The sequence below is a fragment of the Zootoca vivipara genome, chromosome 1, assembly GCF_963506605.1.
Source record: "Zootoca vivipara chromosome 1, rZooViv1.1, whole genome shotgun sequence".
Taxonomy (NCBI): domain Eukaryota; kingdom Metazoa; phylum Chordata; class Lepidosauria; order Squamata; family Lacertidae; genus Zootoca; species Zootoca vivipara.
Genome location: NC_083276.1, coordinates 108,949,668 through 108,970,357, shown reverse-complemented (window position 1 = coordinate 108,970,357; position 20,690 = coordinate 108,949,668). Strand labels below are relative to the sequence as shown.

Here is a 20,690-nt window from a genome sequence, read left to right as displayed (position 1 = left end):
GCGAAGTTGTTGGTGTCCTCTTTTTATGTCTTCCCTCAATACCCTCATTCTATTTGGACAGCCTCGTATAAGATTACCCACCACCAACCGTCCTTTTCCTTTTCACAGTGGAAATGTTGGTGAAAGGATTCCAGGAATGAAGCCGCGAAGCAAAAAATAAAAGTATTATACTATATGATTCAAAATTGCTGAGTTATTTTCTCCTAATGTTTTGAAATAATTTTTTTTCAAACAGGTCATTTTTACTTTCTGGAAGGACAAAACGATGCGTTGCTTTGTGGCAACAGTTCTGATGCAGGGTAAGACCACCATTAAGCTTTAAAAATACAAAGTAAAAACAGGTTTTAACATTGTTGTGTACCTTATAATTGATAACTATAACCTGACATGATATATAGCTAGAGGGTAGCCAATATGGCACTTACTAGTTGTTTTTGAAGCCAAAACACACAAGGTCACTGACCACTGGCTAAGCTGGTCAGGGCTGGTGGAAGCTGGAAGTCCAAAAACATCCAAAAGACACCACACTGGCTACTCCTGAACTAAAGAATTGGATTTGATCTGCTCTGATTTAGGCTTCTTTTTAAATAATTTGATTGTGGTCATTGATTAAAATATGTCGAATTGGAAATGGGAAGCAAGAGACCATTTTTTTTTAAAAAAAATGGGAAAACCAGACTTGAATCTTATCTTACTAGAGCATCTAATTCTCATCCTGAATGGATGTGAGGAAAGGTTGGTGGTGAAGCAGCAGATAGCTGGTGGTTCCAAGGGATTAAGTGGGAGAGAATGAATAAAAGGCAAGGAATTTGAGTTAGGAACTTCCTGTGCAGGGTAGGGCCTACCCACTCAGCTATGCCCATATGTGTATCCATTGCAAAGTAGGCATTTCACTAGATTTGATGACTGACTGTTTTTCATCCTAACATCTTTCTTTCTTTTTCAGTCAATGTCCGGAAGGATACATGTGTATAAAAGCTGGTAGAAATCCAAACTATGGCTATACAAGCTTTGATACGTTTAGCTGGGCCTTCCTGTCTCTCTTTCGACTGATGACTCAGGACTTCTGGGAAAACCTTTATCAGCTGGTGAGAGGATAATTTGTGCAGCGAAAGCTTAAAGTATGCTGGTTTCAAAACAAAACCCGTGCAAGTAACCTGAGCCCAAATGTTGTATTGGCTTACAAGAGTCACATGGGGAAGGGCGTTGCAAACTCATATATTACATTTTTTATTAAAACAACAACAACCCTATTGTTTTCTCTAGACGTTGAGAGCTGCCGGCAAAACGTACATGATCTTTTTTGTCCTGGTGATTTTCCTGGGTTCTTTCTACTTGATCAACTTGATCTTGGCTGTTGTTGCCATGGCCTACGATGAGCAGAACCAAGCTACCATGGAAGAAGCTGAGCAGAAGGAGGCCGAGTTCCAGCAGATGCTGGAGCAGCTGAAAAAACAACAAGAAGCAGCTCAGGTATATTTCTGATGGGGAAAAATTGAACATAATAATTGAACACTGTTCTAGCTGAATGTATCATTTAGAAAGCTGCCGTGCCTTAAAGGTGTTGTCTTTGTTTCAACCAGCTCCCCCAAAGATACTGTGAAAAGAAATCTACGGGATATTTTTGTCTGGTTTTTATGATATATATTTCCTATTTTATGCACTGCCCAGGTGTTTGAGGGAAAGAGGATACAACACTCCCTATGGGGTAGTTGTATTGTTAGCTGCCTTGGCACCTTCAGTTGAAAAGTCAAGGTACACATTTTCTAAAATAAAATAAACACATAAATAAAATTCAGTGCAGGTGCATGTAAGGTAAAGGTAAAGGGACCCCTGACCATTAGGTCCAGTCATGACTGACTCTGGGGTTGCGGCGCTCATCTCGCATTATTGGCCGAGGGAGCCGGCATACAGCTTCCAGGTCATGTGGCCAGCATGACAAAGCCGCTTCTGGCAAACCAGAGCAGCATGCGGATATGCCGTTTACCTTCCCGCTGTAGCGGTACCTATTTATCTACTTGCACTTTGATGTGCTTTCGAACTGCTAGGTTGGCAGGAGTTGGGACCAAGCAACAGGAGCTCACCCCATCGCAGGGATTCGAACCGCCAACCTTCTGATCAGCAAGCCCTAGGCTTTGTGGTTTAACCCACAGTGCCACCTGTGCATGTAAGGAGGAGTATAAAGCACAAAAACAAATGTGTATAAGGAAAAGAACCATTTTGATTTCATAAAAACAAATCTACACTTGGATTTTCGAGTGTTTTAAGTTTAGAAACGCTGTTCTTTTCATGAGGCCAGCAAAATAAAACCCCAAATGCTTTATGGCAGGCAGCGGTAACAGCAGCAGCGACGGCATCGGCTGAGTCAAAGGATCCCAGCGCAGGCGGCGGCGTAGGGGGGCTTTCTGAAAGTTCTTCTGAAGCGTCCAAGTTGAGTTCGAAGAGCGCCAAAGAGAGGAGAAACAGAAGGAAAAAAAGAAAACAAAGGGAACAATCTGGAGGAGAGGAAAAGGACGAAGATGAGTTTCATAGATCTGAATCAGAAGATAGCATCAGGAGAAAAGGTTGCCGGTTCTCTATTGAAGGGAATAGGCTAACACTAGAACGGAAACACTCTTCTCCCCACCAGGTATCTGAGTATTTAGTTTCTCTATCTCTTAGTAGTAACTGTACTACATTGCCTTCTGGTATTGCTAATCTAAGAATGACCTCTTTTGCATGGCAAACTGTTTATAATTAAATGCAGCATATAAATGTGGTATACCCAGTGCTTTTGTATATAAAATATTTTTTTAGGGGTACTCTCATTTTGACTCAAGAAAATCACCATTTTATAATTCAAATCGGGGGAAATCAATACAGTAAAGAATATTACACAGCTGACAGCTCACAGTAACTTCCACATTGGCATGAGGTTGTGTGCACTAACATCTTCCCGATTCCTCTCCTTGCTCTTGGTGTCCATCACCATCGGAGGCGGTAACAACAAAACTGACCAAACACTATGTAAGATTCCAACTCTTACTTCACACATTAAATGCTTCACTTCCATTTGAGACTCAGGAAACAGTGTGACAGGAAATGAGGCCGCTACCCAGCAATGGAGCTGACAATTCACTGTACTGAGAAGAAACTTAAAAATTTTCTCCCATTAGATTCACAAAATGTTTAGGGGTTATGCATACCCCTGTGCCGCCCCCCCTCCAAGAAAACAAGCACTGGGTCTACCAATTTAATATATAATAATGATAATAATATGGAACTTGACATGGTGTTTGAGCAGGCATCTCCAAACTTGGCCCTCCAGCTGTTTTGGGACTACAACTCCCATCACCCCTAGCTAACAGGACCAGTGGTCAGGGATGATGGGAATTGTAGTCCCAAAACATCTGGAGGACCAAGTTTGGGGATGCCTGTGTTTGAGAATGAATAGATAAAGGGAGGCGGGGACCTGCACTTTGCTTATCCTTTTTCAGAGCTCTGTAGATACTCTATACCTAACTGCCGTGTTCTCCTGTGTTTCCTTGCAGTCTTTGCTGAGCATGCGTGGCTCCCTGTTTTCCCCAAGGCGCAACAGCAGAACGAGCCTTTTCAGCTTCAGAGGTAGAGCAAAGGATATAGGATCAGAGAATGACTTTGCTGATGATGAACACAGCACATTTGAAGATAATGATAGCAGAAGAGATTCCCTTTTTGTGCCGCGCAGACATGGTGAACGGCGCAACAGTAACATTAGTCAGGCCAGTAGGTCATCCAGGATGCTGGCAGTGTTTCCAGTGAATGGGAAGATGCACAGCACTGTGGATTGCAATGGGGTGGTTTCCTTGGTTGGTGGACCATCTGTTCCTACATCGCCTGTTGGACAGCTTCTGCCAGAGGTGATAATAGATAAACCAGCTACTGATGACAATGTAAGGAAGTTTTAAATAGTTCAGGCATGGTGGCCTTTTCTTAATGCACCAGCCAGTGTGTCTACAGAATGGAATCCCTTGGGAATGATCCTTGGTTGGTCAAGCTGTGAATGCTCCTGCATCTTGTAATACCTTTTATATATACTAACAAAATCAATTTAAAGCATAATATTTGCAAAACAAGCAGTGGAGAGAGAGAGAGAGAAATTGTCTGGAGAATGTGCAAAATATATATTGCTTTGTGTGTTTTATATTCAGAAAACCTTGCTGGATCCTACATTTATCTGGCTATGAATTAATTGTGTCTGGCCAGGTCCAATAAAAAATTCATCTTACTCCACAACTAAGAGGAAGTTATAACTTTTGGTACCATATGGATTCTGACACTGCCTTGGTTGTACATAAATTTGATTACATTCTGTCTCGTGAACATCATTACAACATACAAACAACGTGGCTAGAAGTTCTGGTTCCCCAAACATTGGTAAAATCACTCCAAAATTTCACTTTTTATATTTAGCATTTTCATGCATCTTTCAACCCGATGCTCCATTTTTGGCTGACAAAGTAAATATGATATTTAATTACCACATTGATGCACACACTTTTCAAATTACAAATATATGTGCACATATCTGCTGTCACATATACACACACTATATTTTTCTAGCTATCTCAATCAAAATTATAGGACTTTTCTGTGCTGATTTGGAGAAGCATGACAATGCTGGATTTTTTAAATTTTAATTTAAACTTTAATTTTGATTTGGTTTGAATGAAAAGCTTGCTATCCATTTTAAATGCGGAAGATAAGCAAGTGACTTGCCTTTTTTTCCCTTTTTCTTTCTCCCATTCTAATTTTTATTTATAACCTGGGATTTATGCTGTAATCCTATGTGTGGGAAGCACTCACAAGTAAACGACTTTAGGGTTACAGCTGTTGACTGAATAATTCCAATTCATTTCTTCTCCCACCAACTGTTCTCTTTAAAAGAGAACAGTAAAAGGTTGTTTTACATAGATCTTGTGCCTAGTATGTTGTGTGTGTGTGGGGGGGGGGTATTTCCCCATTTGGCAAAGTCTAGCATGCTCTCCAAGGCTGAATTCCTGCTCATCTTTACTTGGAAGCAAATCCCATTGAAATCAATGCATAGGTTGAAACGTATGGGTAAGTGGGACTTTGCAATGCTAATGAACATAAGCAAGGCAGTTTAAAAAGCAACAACAACCCATGGGATGTTCCCTGAGAGTCATCTAAGAAGTATAACAAAGAAATAACTGAGATGAGGAAAAGCATGTTTCTTACAAATACTTTAAAGAGATATTTTTTATTTTTTAAAAAAATGAAAAATACCAGGTTAATAATACAATAAATAACTAAGATTTGGCATGTATAATTGAGCATAACTCAAAAGCATGATGCATGTATGCCTTCAGACTTAGACATTCTTCATATAAGCTGCCATGCTCAACCGCTGCTTTCAGAACGATCTTATATTTCACTCTCTCTTTTGCAGGCCACAACCACAGAGACGGAAATGAAAAAAAGAAGATCAAGTTCTTTTCACGTTTCTATGGATTTTTTGGAAGACCCTACACTAAGAGAGAGAGCAATGAGTATAGCTAGCATAATCACAAACACCATGGAAGGTATATACAGAGAAAGAGAGAGGGAGAGAGGGAGGTTCCTTCAAATGTACTAAACGTGTTGCCCCAAACTACTCTGTAATGATTACCGCTCTGTGGAAGGCCAGGGTTAATTAATGCACAAGATTGTGGTAGGTTACGCTAGGCTGTCTCACATTCTCGACAGCCCAGCAGCAGAGATGTGAGAATACAGTTTGGAAATGTATGCTGGAAGAACAGATTATGAAACAGTGGGAAGGGGAAAGAAGGAAGTCCCGATTTCTGGTGAAACTAGAAGTCAGAAAGTTAAACAACAGCAAAGGCATCTCAGAGGACTTTTTGTTTTTGTAAAGGCAAGGGTTTTTGCACATGGATTTGGAATTGTCACCTTTTTTAAAACAGGTGGAGTTATCACTGCTTTAGAAAAAAGCAAGTCTATTGCAAGGAAGTGTACCTTATGCCCTCCTGACAATGGCAGGATTCAGCATTGTGAGCGCAATTCAAGTTCCTTGTATTGACCTTTTAAGAATTCTAAGCACCTGTGACCCCCCCCCCAACAGTACCTGAGGAATTCCATGTGGACGTAATAGTCCTGCTGGCTTAGGTTAAAGGTTTACCTAGTTCAGCATTCCATTTCCCATGGTGGTTGACCAGATGTCTCGGGAAGCTCAAAAGCAAGACATGAGATCAATAGCCATCTCTCTGCTGTTGTTCCACAGCAATTGACATTCAATGGCATCACATTTTAGAACCTGTAGAAACCATTTTGCCATCATGGCTAGCAGAGATTGATAGACTTACCCTTCGCAAATTTGTCTGTTCTCCTTTTGAAGCCTTCTGACCTGGAGGCCATTGCTGAGTTTTGTGGCGGTGAACTGTGTTGAAGAAGTACTTCGCCTCTCTTGAAGCACCTGCTAGTTAGCATTATGATGACTTTGGCTTCTAATATTATGTGGAAAGGGTGGGGCTTCTCAATCCACCAATCCACCTTCTCGACCCCCTGCATAATTTACTCTGTCTCCCTTATCTGCCATTTCTGTAAACAAAAAAGCACCAAACATTGGCTATGTTCAGAAGACACACTAAGCCAAACCATGGCTTAGCATGAATGTGATAGCAATCCAGGAGATTGCAGTCGCTTTGCTTCTCCCCAGACTTTTTCCGTCACTGTGGCCCAGCAGGTAAGCCAATTTTTGGCTTAGCTTGTTGTTTGACCTCAGGATCATGGTCCAGGTCTCTCCTACAATCTGTAGCTAAGTTTGTAGTCATAGTTAAGTGGGAGAGAACTTAATCGTGATCCTTGATTCAGCTGATACACTACGCTAAACCTTGGTTTAGCTGTCATCCTGCCCTGAGATTTTTTTTTTTTTAAAAAAACCTACAGGGAAGAGCACAGCAGGCATGAGCTCCCCCTGAGCAGCAAGTAATTTTTCTGTGGACACTCTAAGCTGTATTCTGACTTATTGTGGTGTCAGGCCATTGTAACTTTACATATAAGAGAGCCACTGATCGTTTTGGTTATTCTTTTCTTTACGTTTTGCAGCTCAACAATGCCCTTTTTGAAATGGGCTTTTCTGTATCCATGTCTCCGTGTTTTAAGAGCAGTTCATTCATTGAGGACATGGAGCAGTGATATATGCACTGCTATTTTTCTAGAAAAAGAGGTGCTGGAACTCACCGTGAATGCCTCTCTTGTTATTTTATAATGGCAATGGCTCTCACCTGAGTTCCAGTGAGTTCCTGCTGAGGAAGAAGCCCTGGATATAGGTGTGTGTGTGTTGCGAGTGCTTGACTAGGCCACCCTCCCTTTTTTAGACTTTCCAAGTTCCCAGACACCATTTTTGAGATCGTACATGACTCAGCCTTTCATCTTTTCTTCTTATTTCTTTATCTCTGGACTCAGGGGGACCAGAGGAAGCAGAAACAATAGAACCATCTCTCTCTTTCTCTTTTTGGTTTTGTCTTAGCCGTGTTTGAGATGGCATTTCCTGATTTAGGAACAGTCAGCATGAAACAGTGTGCTCTTCTTTTTCTTTTTAACAGAACTTGAAGAGTCACGGCAGAAGTGCCCGCCATGTTGGTACAAGTTTGCAAACATTTTCTTGATCTGGGACTGCTGTCCATTTTGGTTGAAAGTAAAGCATTTTGTTAACATCGTGGTGATGGATCCATTTGTTGATCTTGCTATTACAATTTGCATTGTTTTAAATACCCTTTTCATGGCAATGGAACATTACCCAATGACAGATGAATTCAATAATGTGCTTTCTGTTGGGAACCTGGTGAGTCATCCATTGGCTATTGCACGAGATATTTGACTTCTGTTTGTTTATAAAGGCTAAGTTTAAAAATTGCATTCCCCACCCCTTTAATAAATGATTGTATTTTAATATTTCTGTTGGAAGCCACCCAGAGTTGGCTGGGGAAACCCAGCCAGATGGGCGGGGTATAAATTATTATTATTATTATTATTATTATTATTATTATTATTATTATTATTACTTTAATAAAGAAACTAGTGGTGGTGAATGCTTGGATAGCTGTGTATACCAACACAACATACAGGAAGTGTCATTCTGAACTCATATAACTTTGTCTTCAGCACCCTTTAATATAAAGCACTTTTCTTCGTTGAACATTTTCAGTGTAGTGGCATTCTGAATTGTCTAGATTAAAAGAGTATATGGTGGAAATACAATTACAAAGCAGCGACAATGGCTACCCCTAATCACACTCCCAAGATGGCGCCTCTGACCAGAAAGATCTGTCTAGAATACTGCTTCTGAATTTAAAATTGCCTTCAAGATTAGGTGTCATAGCTAACTTAAGTCAAACTCAGAGTGGAGCCACTGAAAGTTAGTATTGATTTCAATGAGTCTACCTGGAATATGACTTAGCTGGACTCAATCCTAGATGTTTAATAACGTGATGACTGAAATCCATTGATGCTGACTACTGTAATGCCCTGCTTGTTTTTCTGTTTTAGCTATTCTTTTGGGGAAATATGCACAGTGTCTTCTAGCACAATATTGCACTTGTGGCATTGGCACATTTGTCAATGATTGACTAAGCCACAGTTCTCTCAAGGATGGGGGATAAATTAAGCCTGGTTCTCACATTAATGTGAACCTGCTTAATTTGCACTTCCTGAAACAATATGCAGACTGAAACTCATCCATCCTTTGAAAACCACACTTCTCTGAGTTTTGAGGTGCAACTCTTCAGTGAAATAACATGTACAAAAATGTGTGTATTGTGGAAAGGGTACATAAAAGGCATGTATTATTAGTGAAAAACCATGTACAAAATATATCTGTGCTAGAGGAGAAATGCATTGGAAATGTGACCTAAAATGCTGACAAAATTTTGAATATAAACACACACACACACACACACACACACACACACACACACATGCAAATTGAATTTAAGATTGGAAAAATTAGAAAGTCAAATTGACAGATCTGCCCATCACTGGATGCCATATTCCAAATGTCTTCAGGGAACAAAGTAAGCAGCAAAAGGTTCACAGTCTAGATTTGGAAAGAAGCAAAATCGGACAGTTTGGCTCAGATTCAAACTTTGCACAGGCCCTAAAGATTGAAGAGCTGTCTGAGGAACACTAATGGTTGAAAGGTTGGCTGTATATTCGCCAAAACAGGGAATCTAATGCCCAGCTCAGTCATTTTCAGGGCAACCATCATGGATTATTGTTCCAAAATTGTTAGGCTTGAACAGTGGCTCAAAGTACAGGTGAAATACATGGGAATGTTTTCCCTCGGGGCCATTTGCCATGTGTAGTTGCCAATGTGCTGCTGTGTATGCCCACAAGCTGCTTTTAGAAAAATCAATAAAAGAATGCAGTATTAAAAGATGAACGAATGAAAGCCTCCAAAAGCATTTGTAGGCATGCTACTTTCTTGTAGCCATGGTTATCTTCTGTATGTCAGTTGTAATTTTTAAACTTTTGCAGATTCATATATTTGTGTTTCCCATTTAGGTTTTCACGGGAATCTTCACGGGAGAAATGTTTCTGAAACTAGTAGCCATGGATCCCTATTATTACTTCCAAGAAGGCTGGAACATTTTTGATGGTTTTATTGTCACTCTTAGTTTGGTGGAACTTGGCCTGGCAGACGTGGAAGGACTGTCAGTTCTTCGGTCTTTCAGATTGGTAAATTGTTTCAACCGATATGTCTAGCCGGTGTTATTGTTGAATCATCTTATTTCCTTTTCTATGATTTTAGGAATTCTAAGAATCTAAAAATAAAAAAATGCTGTAGAGCTATCTTAAATGGAAAACTTACATGATAAAAGACACAGTCCAGTAAAAGTTAGTCAATACTAAATCCCAATGAAACCAATGATATGGCATGCACTTACTCACTAAGTTCCAGGAGTTTCAGTGAGCTGTAGGGCCAAGATTCAAGTCAGATATTTAAACAAGGGTGTTTAATCTGGATACGTCAATTCTGAAGAAAATTTGCCATGGGGTCCCTATCTGAAACCTCCTCTGGGTGTGGACTGGGGACTCCTCTGGGTGTGGACTGTTGAAAATGGGCTCCTCCAGGCTGTTTTTTATTCCCAAAAGTTGATGTTTACTGATGTTTACCTATAAGGGGCAAATAAACACCAGGTAAGAGACAATTTTTTAACAGAAAACTGACTTAGGGTCCTGATCTACATCAGGAGCATGTTCTGGATCAGAGCCCACAGCTTCAAAATGAAATTGGTTAGGTTAACCACCTTTATTTAAAAATGTGAAGGGAATCATAGACATAAAATCCACACAGAAACACATCATTGTTTGTTGTAACTCACTTGTGGGAACAACTCAGAGGCTGCAAAAGAATGAAGGATAACAACAGAAAGAAATGGAGGAACCATCGGGAATGATTATGAAATGCAGTAGAATTATGATGATGATCAGAGCCTTCCGAACTTGAAGCATGGGAAGGCTTAAAAAAAATATTTATAACTTGGCAGTATATTTGGATTATTTGATATGCATACATATAATTTGGAATATTTAATGTGATTGGATTGGATTGTTAAAGTGGGAAATTTAATAAAAATGATTTATAAATTATTTAAACGTGTGACTAACATCACATATTGTTTGGCCTAAGGAAGTGTGCACAAGTTAGCAGGATTTCAGTGCAATTCTAAGGAGAATTCATTTGAAATAAATTACCGGTAGTTAAACAAGACTTAAATCTACATAATGTTTGAATCATGGCATTACTAAAGCTCCATCAATTTCAGTGGAACTTAGTGGCACTTAAATTTTCCCGGAGTGGGCCACAAACTTTTTCACATGTTTGTATTCTCCCTTACTGACAACCATTTGTCAATTGACCTTTTTTGTTTTCCAGCTCCGGGTTTTCAAATTGGCAAAATCCTGGCCGACGCTAAATATGCTGATCAAAATCATTGGCAACTCCGTGGGGGCTTTGGGAAACCTGACTTTGGTTCTGGCCATCATTGTCTTCATTTTTGCCGTGGTGGGCATGCAGCTGTTTGGCAAAAGCTACAAGGAATGTGTGTGCAAGATTGCAAAGGACTGTGAGCTTCCGCGCTGGCACATGAATGACTTTTTCCACTCTTTCTTGATCGTGTTCCGAGTCCTTTGCGGAGAATGGATAGAAACCATGTGGGACTGTATGGAAGTTGCAGGTCAAGCCATGTGCCTTACAGTATTCATGATGGTTATGGTGATTGGAAATTTAGTGGTATGTAAAAAACAATTTTAAGATATTCTAGATCTAGCAAATAGCCTGGACTGTTTCATCAAAGATCTTAAAACACATTCATTTACAGGGGAGGCTTTTCAGATAATCAGTGAACAAAGTGATCAAAGTTTCATACTCACTAGAAGCGATTGGCAAGCAAAATCATATTTGCGTGTGGAGACCCTTTAACATGGCCTAGAAATAAATTCAGACAGGACTCATATTTTTGGTTTGGTTTTTGGCAGAATTTAGGCCACAACTTTATTGATTACAAATCAAGTGGGTGGTTGCTTAGGCTCTGGTTCGACTAGCTTCCTGCAGCATTGCAGGACACGCTGAGTACGGTTAGCAACCATCAGTCAGCCTTGGGTGAACACCTGGGACAGAGGCAGGCGGTGGGGCCTGCCACGCCCCCACCCACCCAGATGAGCCCTGAACTTTGGCTCAGGGCACAACCCCGCACGGGGAAAACTAACCATGAGTCCTTGGATTCCTTCTTAAAGGAATACTCAACGCATAGGGATGGCTAGGCATCCTGCCACCATTATCAACAAGAAGCAGAGCCTATCCGCAACCTTACAAGTTGTGACGATTTGCTACGCGGCAGGCAAAACTCAAATGGCGCCAGCCAAATCCGCCAAGTGGGGAAAATTTCTGCCGTGTCCCTGTCCCAACGACAGGTGACACACGACAGCATAGCAAGGTCAAGCACAAGCCCTAAATATAGGGAGAAGTGGGCTAGTGTTCCGATGCAAAGAACCCGAAAGAGGAAGCTCAGGGCACATGAGAGCCAGTGTGGTGTAGTGGTTAAGAGTGGTAGACTCGTAATCTGGGGAGCTGGGTTCGCGTCTCCGCTCCTCCACATGCAGCTGCTGGGTGACCTTGGGCTAGTCACACTTCTCTGAAGTCTCTCAGCCCCACCTACCTCACTGGGTGTCTGTTGTGGGGGAGGAAGGGAAAGGAGAATGTTAGCCGCTTTGAGACTCCTTCGGGTAGTGATAAAGCAGGATATCAAATCCAAACTCTTCTTCTTCTTCTACATGCATCGGGTTATATTGTGATCCCTCAAACTGCTTTGACTGGTGTCCCACTAACCCAATTGCTCCCAGGTTCGAGGGATCCACCAATAGGGTGTTGTGGCTGCTCCAATGATCCCACCCACAACACAAGGCCTGGTTGCCGGGTCCCACCGCAACACGTGCCCTCTTTTTAGGGAGGACCCAGTTTACAAAAAAAAAAATGTTTTTCTAGCATCCACTCTTCCCTCGCTTTATACACTTTTGTGCCAATATAAAACCTTGCAATGACCTTGAGTAGGAATTGGCAAACAGTATCATGTCAAGCAGTGCAGACAGGAGAGAAGAAAAGCAGTGAATGGATTTGCTAGTAGGCAGTTTTGCTGGGAGAGATGTCAGCCCTTAATCTCCTTCATAGTTGTCTACAATATGCATTAACCCCTTCTGAATCTACAATACTGGGTTTATGTACTGGGCTGCAGGCCTTTATCTCAAACATGTTATTTCAGGGCAATACATTGACTGAGCAAAAATTAGGATCTTTTTCTCTCCCTCCCTCCATTTGTTTAGGTACTGAATCTATTTTTGGCATTGCTACTGAGCTCATTTAGTGCAGACAACCTTGCTGCCACAGATGATGACAACGAAATGAACAATCTCCAGATTGCTGTGGCAAGAATAGATAAAGGAGTAGAGTACATGAAAAGAAAAATCCGAGAATTCATCGCAAGGTCCTTCGTTAAAAAGCAAAAAGCTTTGGACGAAATCAAGCCCCTTGAGGAGCTAAATAAGAACAGCTGCATTTCTAACCATACTATTGAAATTGGTAAAGATCTGGATTATCTTAGGGATGTGAATGGAACCACAAGCGGGATAGGGACAGGGAGCAGTGTGGAAAAATACATCATTGATGAAAGTGATTACATGTCATTCATAAATAACCCAAGCCTGACTGTGACTGTGCCAATAGCTCTTGGAGAATCCGATTTTGAAAATTTAAATACAGAGGAGTTCAGCAGTGAATCAGATTTGGAAGAAAGCAAAGAGGTAAACCTTTAAATACTGTTAATCTTCCTGATCTAGTAATAATAATGATGATCTATTTCTGTATTGCTTTTGAGGATTTAGCCAGTGTCAAATTAGAGGATTTTTATTATTATTTCATATAATTTATATCCCGCTTGGTTGCTTTTAAAAAAAAACTCCTTAAAGCCCTTCAAATGTAACGAAGGGCATCCATAATGACTTTTTGTCACCTACTTCATTAGCATTGCTGCTGTAAATCGAATTGCATGGTTTCAGTCCTATCACAAGTTGTGTTGCTTGTGCAATTTAAAAGCCTGCCATTCAATTCTTGATCCAAGGGCGACTTCCATACAAATGACAATATATAAAACATCTGATAAAAGTTACCAGAAACACAAGTAAACACTAATGAACTGTTAGCAGTCATGCAAGGGGTTTTGCAGACCTGAGTGTCCTCTTGTATCAATGTTGTTGTTTTTCTCCACCTTTATTTTTTTTTCTTTAACAGAAGCTAAATTCTTCTAGCTCATCCGAAGGGAGCACTGTTGATATTGGACTTCCTGCCGAAGAACAACCGGAAGTAGAACCCGAGGAAGCAGCTGAGCCTGAAGCTTGCTTTACAGAAGGTCAATATTCAGAGCCTGAAATGCTTGTGTGGCTTCTGGTTAGCTTTCTTGCTAGAAGAGATGAGCTGTGATAGAATGTGAGCCATCTGTGGGGTGGCTAATGCTTTTTTGGTTCAGGACATTCTCTCTCTTATCCTAGGCACATATTCCCGTGGTGTGTCCACAGGACATAGTCGCAGACAGGCAGATATTTATATAAGCACACACACACACAAAATTCAGTTGATGCATGCAATGGCGCAAAATTGTTAGGTGCGCCAAATTTCAACACACAGTGCTGCCTTGGTACAACTACGCACTTCTGTTGCTGGGCTCTGCTGAAAATGGCTTCCCCATACAAACCAGGAAGTGGCCTCTCCAGACAGTGGAATGGCTCTTCTTTTCTTATCTCTGCAGCTGCAGTCTCCTAAGTGATACAGACACAGTTGAATGTGCATGTGTACTCCATCCATTTCTCTCCATCCCACCCCACTCCCTCTACATGGCCCCAGGTTCTGGGAAGGCCATTCTACTTCCTTGTGGGACCATAGCTGTCAAGTTCTCCCTTCCTTTAAGGGAAATTCCCTTATGCTGAATAGGCTTCCTCGTGAGAAAAGGGAAAACTTGACAGCTATGTGTGGGGCCATGTGGTCTCCCATACACAGTGGGGGCATGGCTAAGCCCCCGCATCATCAGGGAGTTCTGGCCGCGTCCTGGCCCCCGACCAATCAATCCAGTTGGCCAGGGCGTGGCTTAGCATATTTAAGATATAGTCGGTTCAATTCCGGTACCTAAGCCAATACCACTCACATTCTGTAATCAATAAAGTTGTGGTCTTTATTTGCCAATTAACCTAAAATACTGTGTCCATGTGTTATTATTCAACAAATGGGGGAGGCCTTGACACACAACCCACACTATGTCACTGGATGTACGTAGATCGTCTGAGGAGAGGGTTAACATTTGCTGATGCCACCACAATCATGGGATCCTTACCCCCCCCCCAAAAAAATTGCCTTTTAGGCTAGACCCTGCCCCTATATGGGGGAGTTAGCCACACCTGTTCTACAGGAAGTTAATATTCTTGCAGAAAGACCACAGCTTAATCATTCAGTTGTCACATTGGGATATGTGGAAGTAATTAATATCAGGGGTTTTCCTTCTGTCTCCTCAAAAATCTAATTTATTGTTTCAGGTTGTGTGAGAAGATTCAAGTGCTGTGATGTTAGTGTAGAGGCCGGGAGAGGAAAACAATGGTGGAATCTTAGAAAAACCTGTTTCCGAATTGTTGAGCACAACTGGTTTGAAACCTTCATTGTCTTTATGATTCTTCTTAGCAGTGGTGCGCTGGTAAGTGAAAACAGAAGAGACGTTAAAAATAAATGTTACTTTTAAAAACTTTTTTTTGCATAGCAGGTTTACTACATTACATTTTCGCTTTAACAATTATGGAAACTGAATGATATTTTCACTTGTTGCTAGTTAATAAATAATAATAATGATAATAATAATAAATTTTTATTTATACCCCGCCCTCCCCAGTGAGAGCCGGGCTCAGGGTGGCTGACATCAATAAAATTACAATAAAACGTAAAAGAAAGAAAAACAATTGATTAAGATGCAGATTAAAATACAATTTAGATTTAAAAATTGTTTTAAAATGCAGCCTCATTTTAAAATGGCCCAAATCAAAACCCAAAGGCCAGGCGGAACAGCTCTGTCTCTAGCACCCATGAAATACCCAATGCAAGTGACCAATTCACTTATGATTAAGACGAGACACAGAGAGAAAATACGTTACCTAATGGAAGTACAGGGCAAATAGGAAATAAAGTTGTATTATTTAGACTTGCTGCAGCTCACCCATTCATCGGGATATGACATTAGTCTCCGCTGTCTACAGTTTCTGTTTTTATAAAGTAGGGAGGGAAAACAACTTCAGAGATGTCTTGCAGATGGACTATTAAATATTATGGCAGGAGTGTTTGGCGTTATTGTTTATACCAGAGCTAGAAGAGCATCTCTAACAGGGTTGCAAAAATGTTTTTAAAATCAAAACTAGGAGCAAAGTGAAAAGCAAGGCAATCTTCCTGTCCTTCTACCATAATAAACATTAACACTAAACATTTGGAAACAATTTGCAGGCCTTTGAAGACATATACATTGAACAGAGGAAGACTATAAAGATCATTCTAGAATACGCTGACAAGGTCTTCACCTACATCTTCATTCTCGAGATGCTTCTGAAGTGGGTTGCATATGGATATCAAACATACTTCACTAATGCCTGGTGTTGGCTGGATTTCTTGATTGTTGATGTATGTACCCTAAGTGTTTTATTTTTATATATTTATTTTTATATACAGTCATACCTCGTGTTAGTCCGCTGCAGGTTACATCTTTTCAGGTTACAGTTACAGATGCGCCAAACCCGGAAGTCCCGGAACGGGTTACTTCCGGTTTTGGTGCATGCGCATGCGCAGAAACACTAAATTGCGCAAGTGTGGGGTGCTCATGTTTTTCAGGGTGCCAGCCAGTTAGCATAGACTTTTTCAAAAATTATTCCTACCACTTCAATTTCCTTTTCCCTTCCCCTCAAACAGCCAATCAACATTGTGCCTGTGCTGGCCTTTCCTCCCCACCCCCCAAAATATTTTTGAGCTTTTCCTAATATTGGGATTCCCCACCCCCACCCCAGGCCTACTCCTGTGTGTGGATTGTGCCGTTTTGCATAGGGGTCCACTCTGAAAATGAGTTCACAATTAATATTAGACCCTTTGCAAAACAACAACAACAACAACAACAACAACAACAACAACAACAATGATGAATATTTTCTCATTTTTTGGAACCTTATTTTATTTTTCACTATTATTAGCATCCTACAGTGCATGCCAAATCCCTTTTTAAAGGCCTATTCCAATATAATGCAAGCATGTGCAGGAGAGCATTCAGTATGTCCATCATCAGAAAAGGGGATCCCAGTATATATTACCATAAAAGATAAGCACGTAACCCATTTTCATACATGTCCACACGGTGGAAGAACAATCACTCTGTCTAATATTGCCTTGGAATAGGCCATTAGCAAGTAGCGTATTGCTTAAAAACCTTAGAATGCATAATGTATTAGCATTACATTAGCAAATTTCACAGAGTTCTACTATTGGTGGTAGACAACATGGTACCCTCCAGATATGGGCTAAAATTTACATCACCCTTGACCATTGGCCATTCTGGTTAGGCCTGATGAAAATAGTGGTCCTAAATATCTGGGGGCCACTACATTGGTTATCCCTATTCTACAGCGACACTTGGTACTGACAAGTGCCATCAGTAAGATTCACCATCTGTTGTTTGGGCAGGGCAGTCCCTCCCCCTAACTGGCCGATCCCCCTGGCGACGCCTCCCCAGGCGGGATTGGGCGATTGGCTGAGGCAGGCAGAGACCTCCAGGTATCTAGCCTGCGGAGGGCAAAGCTAGCCCGTACTACCGGGAGCTGCACTGGGATCCGGGGGGCTGCACGTGACCACACAAAAGGCGCCCCCCATTTGATGTGGGAAGTGGTCATTAAGAATACAAATCATAACCTCTGGAATGCCCTTTTGCATTTATTTTTTTTAAAAAAAACCATTAAAATCTTGCATCATGAGAGAATGCAAATTAAATCTCAAAGAGAACAACATTTAAATTATATATTGACTTAAGAATATATACACATTGTGAAAAGTCAAACCAAACATTTTGAAAAATGGATAATTCTCTCCAGTCTTACACATTTTACTGCAGATAAAGATTGTCCAGGCTTTAACAATGAAATCATGTTGCTGTATGCGACCCAACCTTGCACCTCAGTGGTCCTCCCAAAATAGCCAAAGTGTGTGTTTTTACCCCTTGTTGTATTGAAATATTCGTTCTTAGCTGTACTGGGGCCATGTTACACATTTCCAGAGTCAGTTGAGGAACCCATTTTGACCACTGCAACCCATTCACCCAACTTTCATACGGTGAGCTAAGGTATGAAATTAAAGATCCTAAGTTGGCACAGGGTGTACTGGATAATGTGCTTTTGAGCGCTTATAGCCCTGTGATTCCTTCAAACTCCACAATCCTGAACCTACAAAGCCTTATACGATGCAAAGTGGCCATTTTTCTTTTTCTTATTATTTTTTTTAACAGGTATCATTGGTTAGCTTAACAGCAAATGCATTGGGTTACTCAGAACTTGGAGCCATCAAATCCCTTAGGACACTGAGAGCTCTGAGACCTTTACGGGCCTTGTCAAGATTTGAAGGGATGAGGGTAAGATGAAATGAGAGAAAAGTCTGCCAGACATAAAGCGCATGCCTAAATGTAAGGAATGTTCTGTGCATGCCTTTGTGAGGAATGACAAAACCATGCAGAAATGCTGCCCTTTCATTCTATTGCACATTTATCGGTAATAGATAAGCAGAAAGCTTCATTAGCAAACCTCAACCCTTTATTCAGTACCACGCGTAAGCTGTGTGCATTTATATTACTTTACTTTCTAGCCGATTTGAGGAGTTTGTCAGATTTGCTAACAGTGATTTGAAAGGTGAGTTGATGCTGCGTCATTTTGTTTCTGATAAATTAAATATTTTTTTACTTCATTATCCGGTTTACACAGCTTGTTAAAAGGGTGCGCTGCTTTTGTAAATTCAGATCTGTGAGCTCTCTTGCTAGTTAAATTAATGGAGAATTAATTTATTCCCACTGAAATTAATGGCTTCAGTTTAGAATTTCATTCAGTAGGTCAAATTTGATCACTCTCAGGTCTCCATATAGGTCTCTTTCCCTCCCTCAGTTTTTGACAATGAACTACTTAAACCTAGTGGCATACAAGAACAACTAGTAATCATACCATGTAGACAACTCAGTAAGATTTAATTTTTTTATGGTCTCACTGATCAGACTAAACCTGCTTACGTGACTAATTTAACCAGACAACTCAGTGGATTATTTTTCTTTCTTTTTCACAATGGCTAATAATTTCCAAAACAGTTAAAGCAATTCCAGCAATCCCACAGCATTATCTACACAAATCATGCAGTGTTATATGTTTTTTTTTTCTGGGGTAAGTCAGGACCACTGCTTAATATTTATCCTGATACCCCTGTTTTCTTCCGTTTCTTAAAGTTACTGGGTGAATTTGTGCCTGTATTGAAGTCACCAGCAAAACTCCAAAGACTTCCGTTAAAAACATTCATTTACACTCCCTATACCACCTGATCAAAACTGCATGTTGTTCAAACCTGTTATTTTTAGAGAATGCTCTCTCTTTTTTTGCCACTTCATGGAAACATAAGAGGAAACAGCTTTTGAATAATGATAAAAGAAAACCTTTCTAGTGAGATGGGCAGCCGATAACATAACATGGTGTCTAATTAGTGCTGAGATGTAAAAGCCACATCAGTACCATAAAACAAAATTCTGAATACTGGAGCTCAGTTCCTCAAATTGTATCCATCAGGTTGCATATATTTTCTTCAAAATTTCTAAGAAGAAATATTGTAAATTGAAACTGACTCGATACATGAATTTCAGGTGCATCTAACCACCCCTTAATTTCAACAAATCCCTTTAAACAAGAAATTCATGAATTGAGAAGTCAGCAGTGGAATAGGGTAAGAGCTGGTCAATTGCTGTAGTGTTCACGAACATTCATTCAGTTTTTTAACTGATTGTTTGGTTTATCCATGTTCATACTTCTTTTTATTTACTATTCATGAACATTCTTGCAAATATGTTTTTGTTGGCACAAATGTTTGGGGAACTGTTGTCCTTTGTACTCATTCCTAAGTAATCTACAAGAATAGCAACGCTGCTAAATGTTCATGTAATACGAGTACCAAGAATATGGCGACCTGAAAAACAAATAAATTTCAAAACACATCTGCTTCATATGAATAAGGAATATGATTATACTAGGTTTCATTTTTTTCCATTCACAATCTCCATTGCGACTTTTCTCTTTAATGATAGCTAAAAGGAACCAAAGAGTCATGTACACAACAGTGTCAGTTTTTCACAATTTCCTGTGCATTTTCTCCCACTTAAAGGGTGTCTCTCATTCAGCTAAAGAACAAAACAAGCAACATACGGCTGATAATTCAAAGTCAATTATAAACAGATTAAATGGATTAAGGGCACAAACAACTTGAATAGTAAACATTATCTGTCCAAAGCAGTTGGCCCAAATTTAGAAAGAGCGCTATACATTCACAGAAATCAGTGTGTCTGTTAATGAATGATTCGTGAACGGGGAAAAAAAAATCTCCCAGGCATAAAACCTGACCAGCTCTCAAAGAAGTCACTGAACGGCACTCTTTTGAGACAGTTTTCATTTCAGCAACTTCATTTTGTGGGGACATGGCAAAGGCAGGATTGGGTTGATGGCAGAGAAATGATGAATGAAAATCGTTAATGCCTCCTTGCTTTCTTCCATGATAACTGCAGCACTGAACTAGTGCCAGTGCAGTGCTTCCATATAGAGACAGAATATTGGAAGCAATTAATTCAGACATTGCAAATAAGTCATTGGCAACAGGTTTTCTTTTTAGTCTCTTGGATGTTCTGCAGAAAGTGTAAATCTGGATTAAATGTGGGGGGGGGGATATATGAGCAGATATTTTGATGCTCTGTTGAAGAAACCTGCATGTGTGATCAGTAGAGAGGTACCTCGGAAGTCAAACGGAATCCGTTCCAGAAGTCCGTTTGACCTCCAAAACGTTCGGAAACCAAGGTGCCGCTTCC

General features: G+C 40.4%; 1 protein-coding gene across 1 annotated transcript in view; it reads left to right on the top strand.

Moving 5' to 3' along the window:
• LOC118093592 (sodium channel protein type 1 subunit alpha) overlaps positions 1-20,690 on the top strand; it is a 113,658-nt gene that overhangs the window by 78,313 nt on the left and 14,655 nt on the right. Inside the window, exons 8-21 of the mRNA XM_035133030.1 lie at positions 236-299; positions 947-1,088; positions 1,267-1,473; positions 2,330-2,629; positions 3,531-3,911; positions 5,429-5,561; positions 7,581-7,819; positions 9,538-9,711; positions 10,913-11,269; positions 12,856-13,332; positions 13,820-13,937; positions 15,112-15,266; positions 16,061-16,234; positions 18,096-18,218. Of these exons, the coding sequence (XP_034988921.1) occupies positions 236-299; positions 947-1,088; positions 1,267-1,473; positions 2,330-2,629; positions 3,531-3,911; positions 5,429-5,561; positions 7,581-7,819; positions 9,538-9,711; positions 10,913-11,269; positions 12,856-13,332; positions 13,820-13,937; positions 15,112-15,266; positions 16,061-16,234; positions 18,096-18,218 (3,044 nt within the window). The remainder of the gene's footprint in view (positions 1-235; positions 300-946; positions 1,089-1,266; positions 1,474-2,329; positions 2,630-3,530; positions 3,912-5,428; positions 5,562-7,580; positions 7,820-9,537; positions 9,712-10,912; positions 11,270-12,855; positions 13,333-13,819; positions 13,938-15,111; positions 15,267-16,060; positions 16,235-18,095; positions 18,219-20,690) is intronic.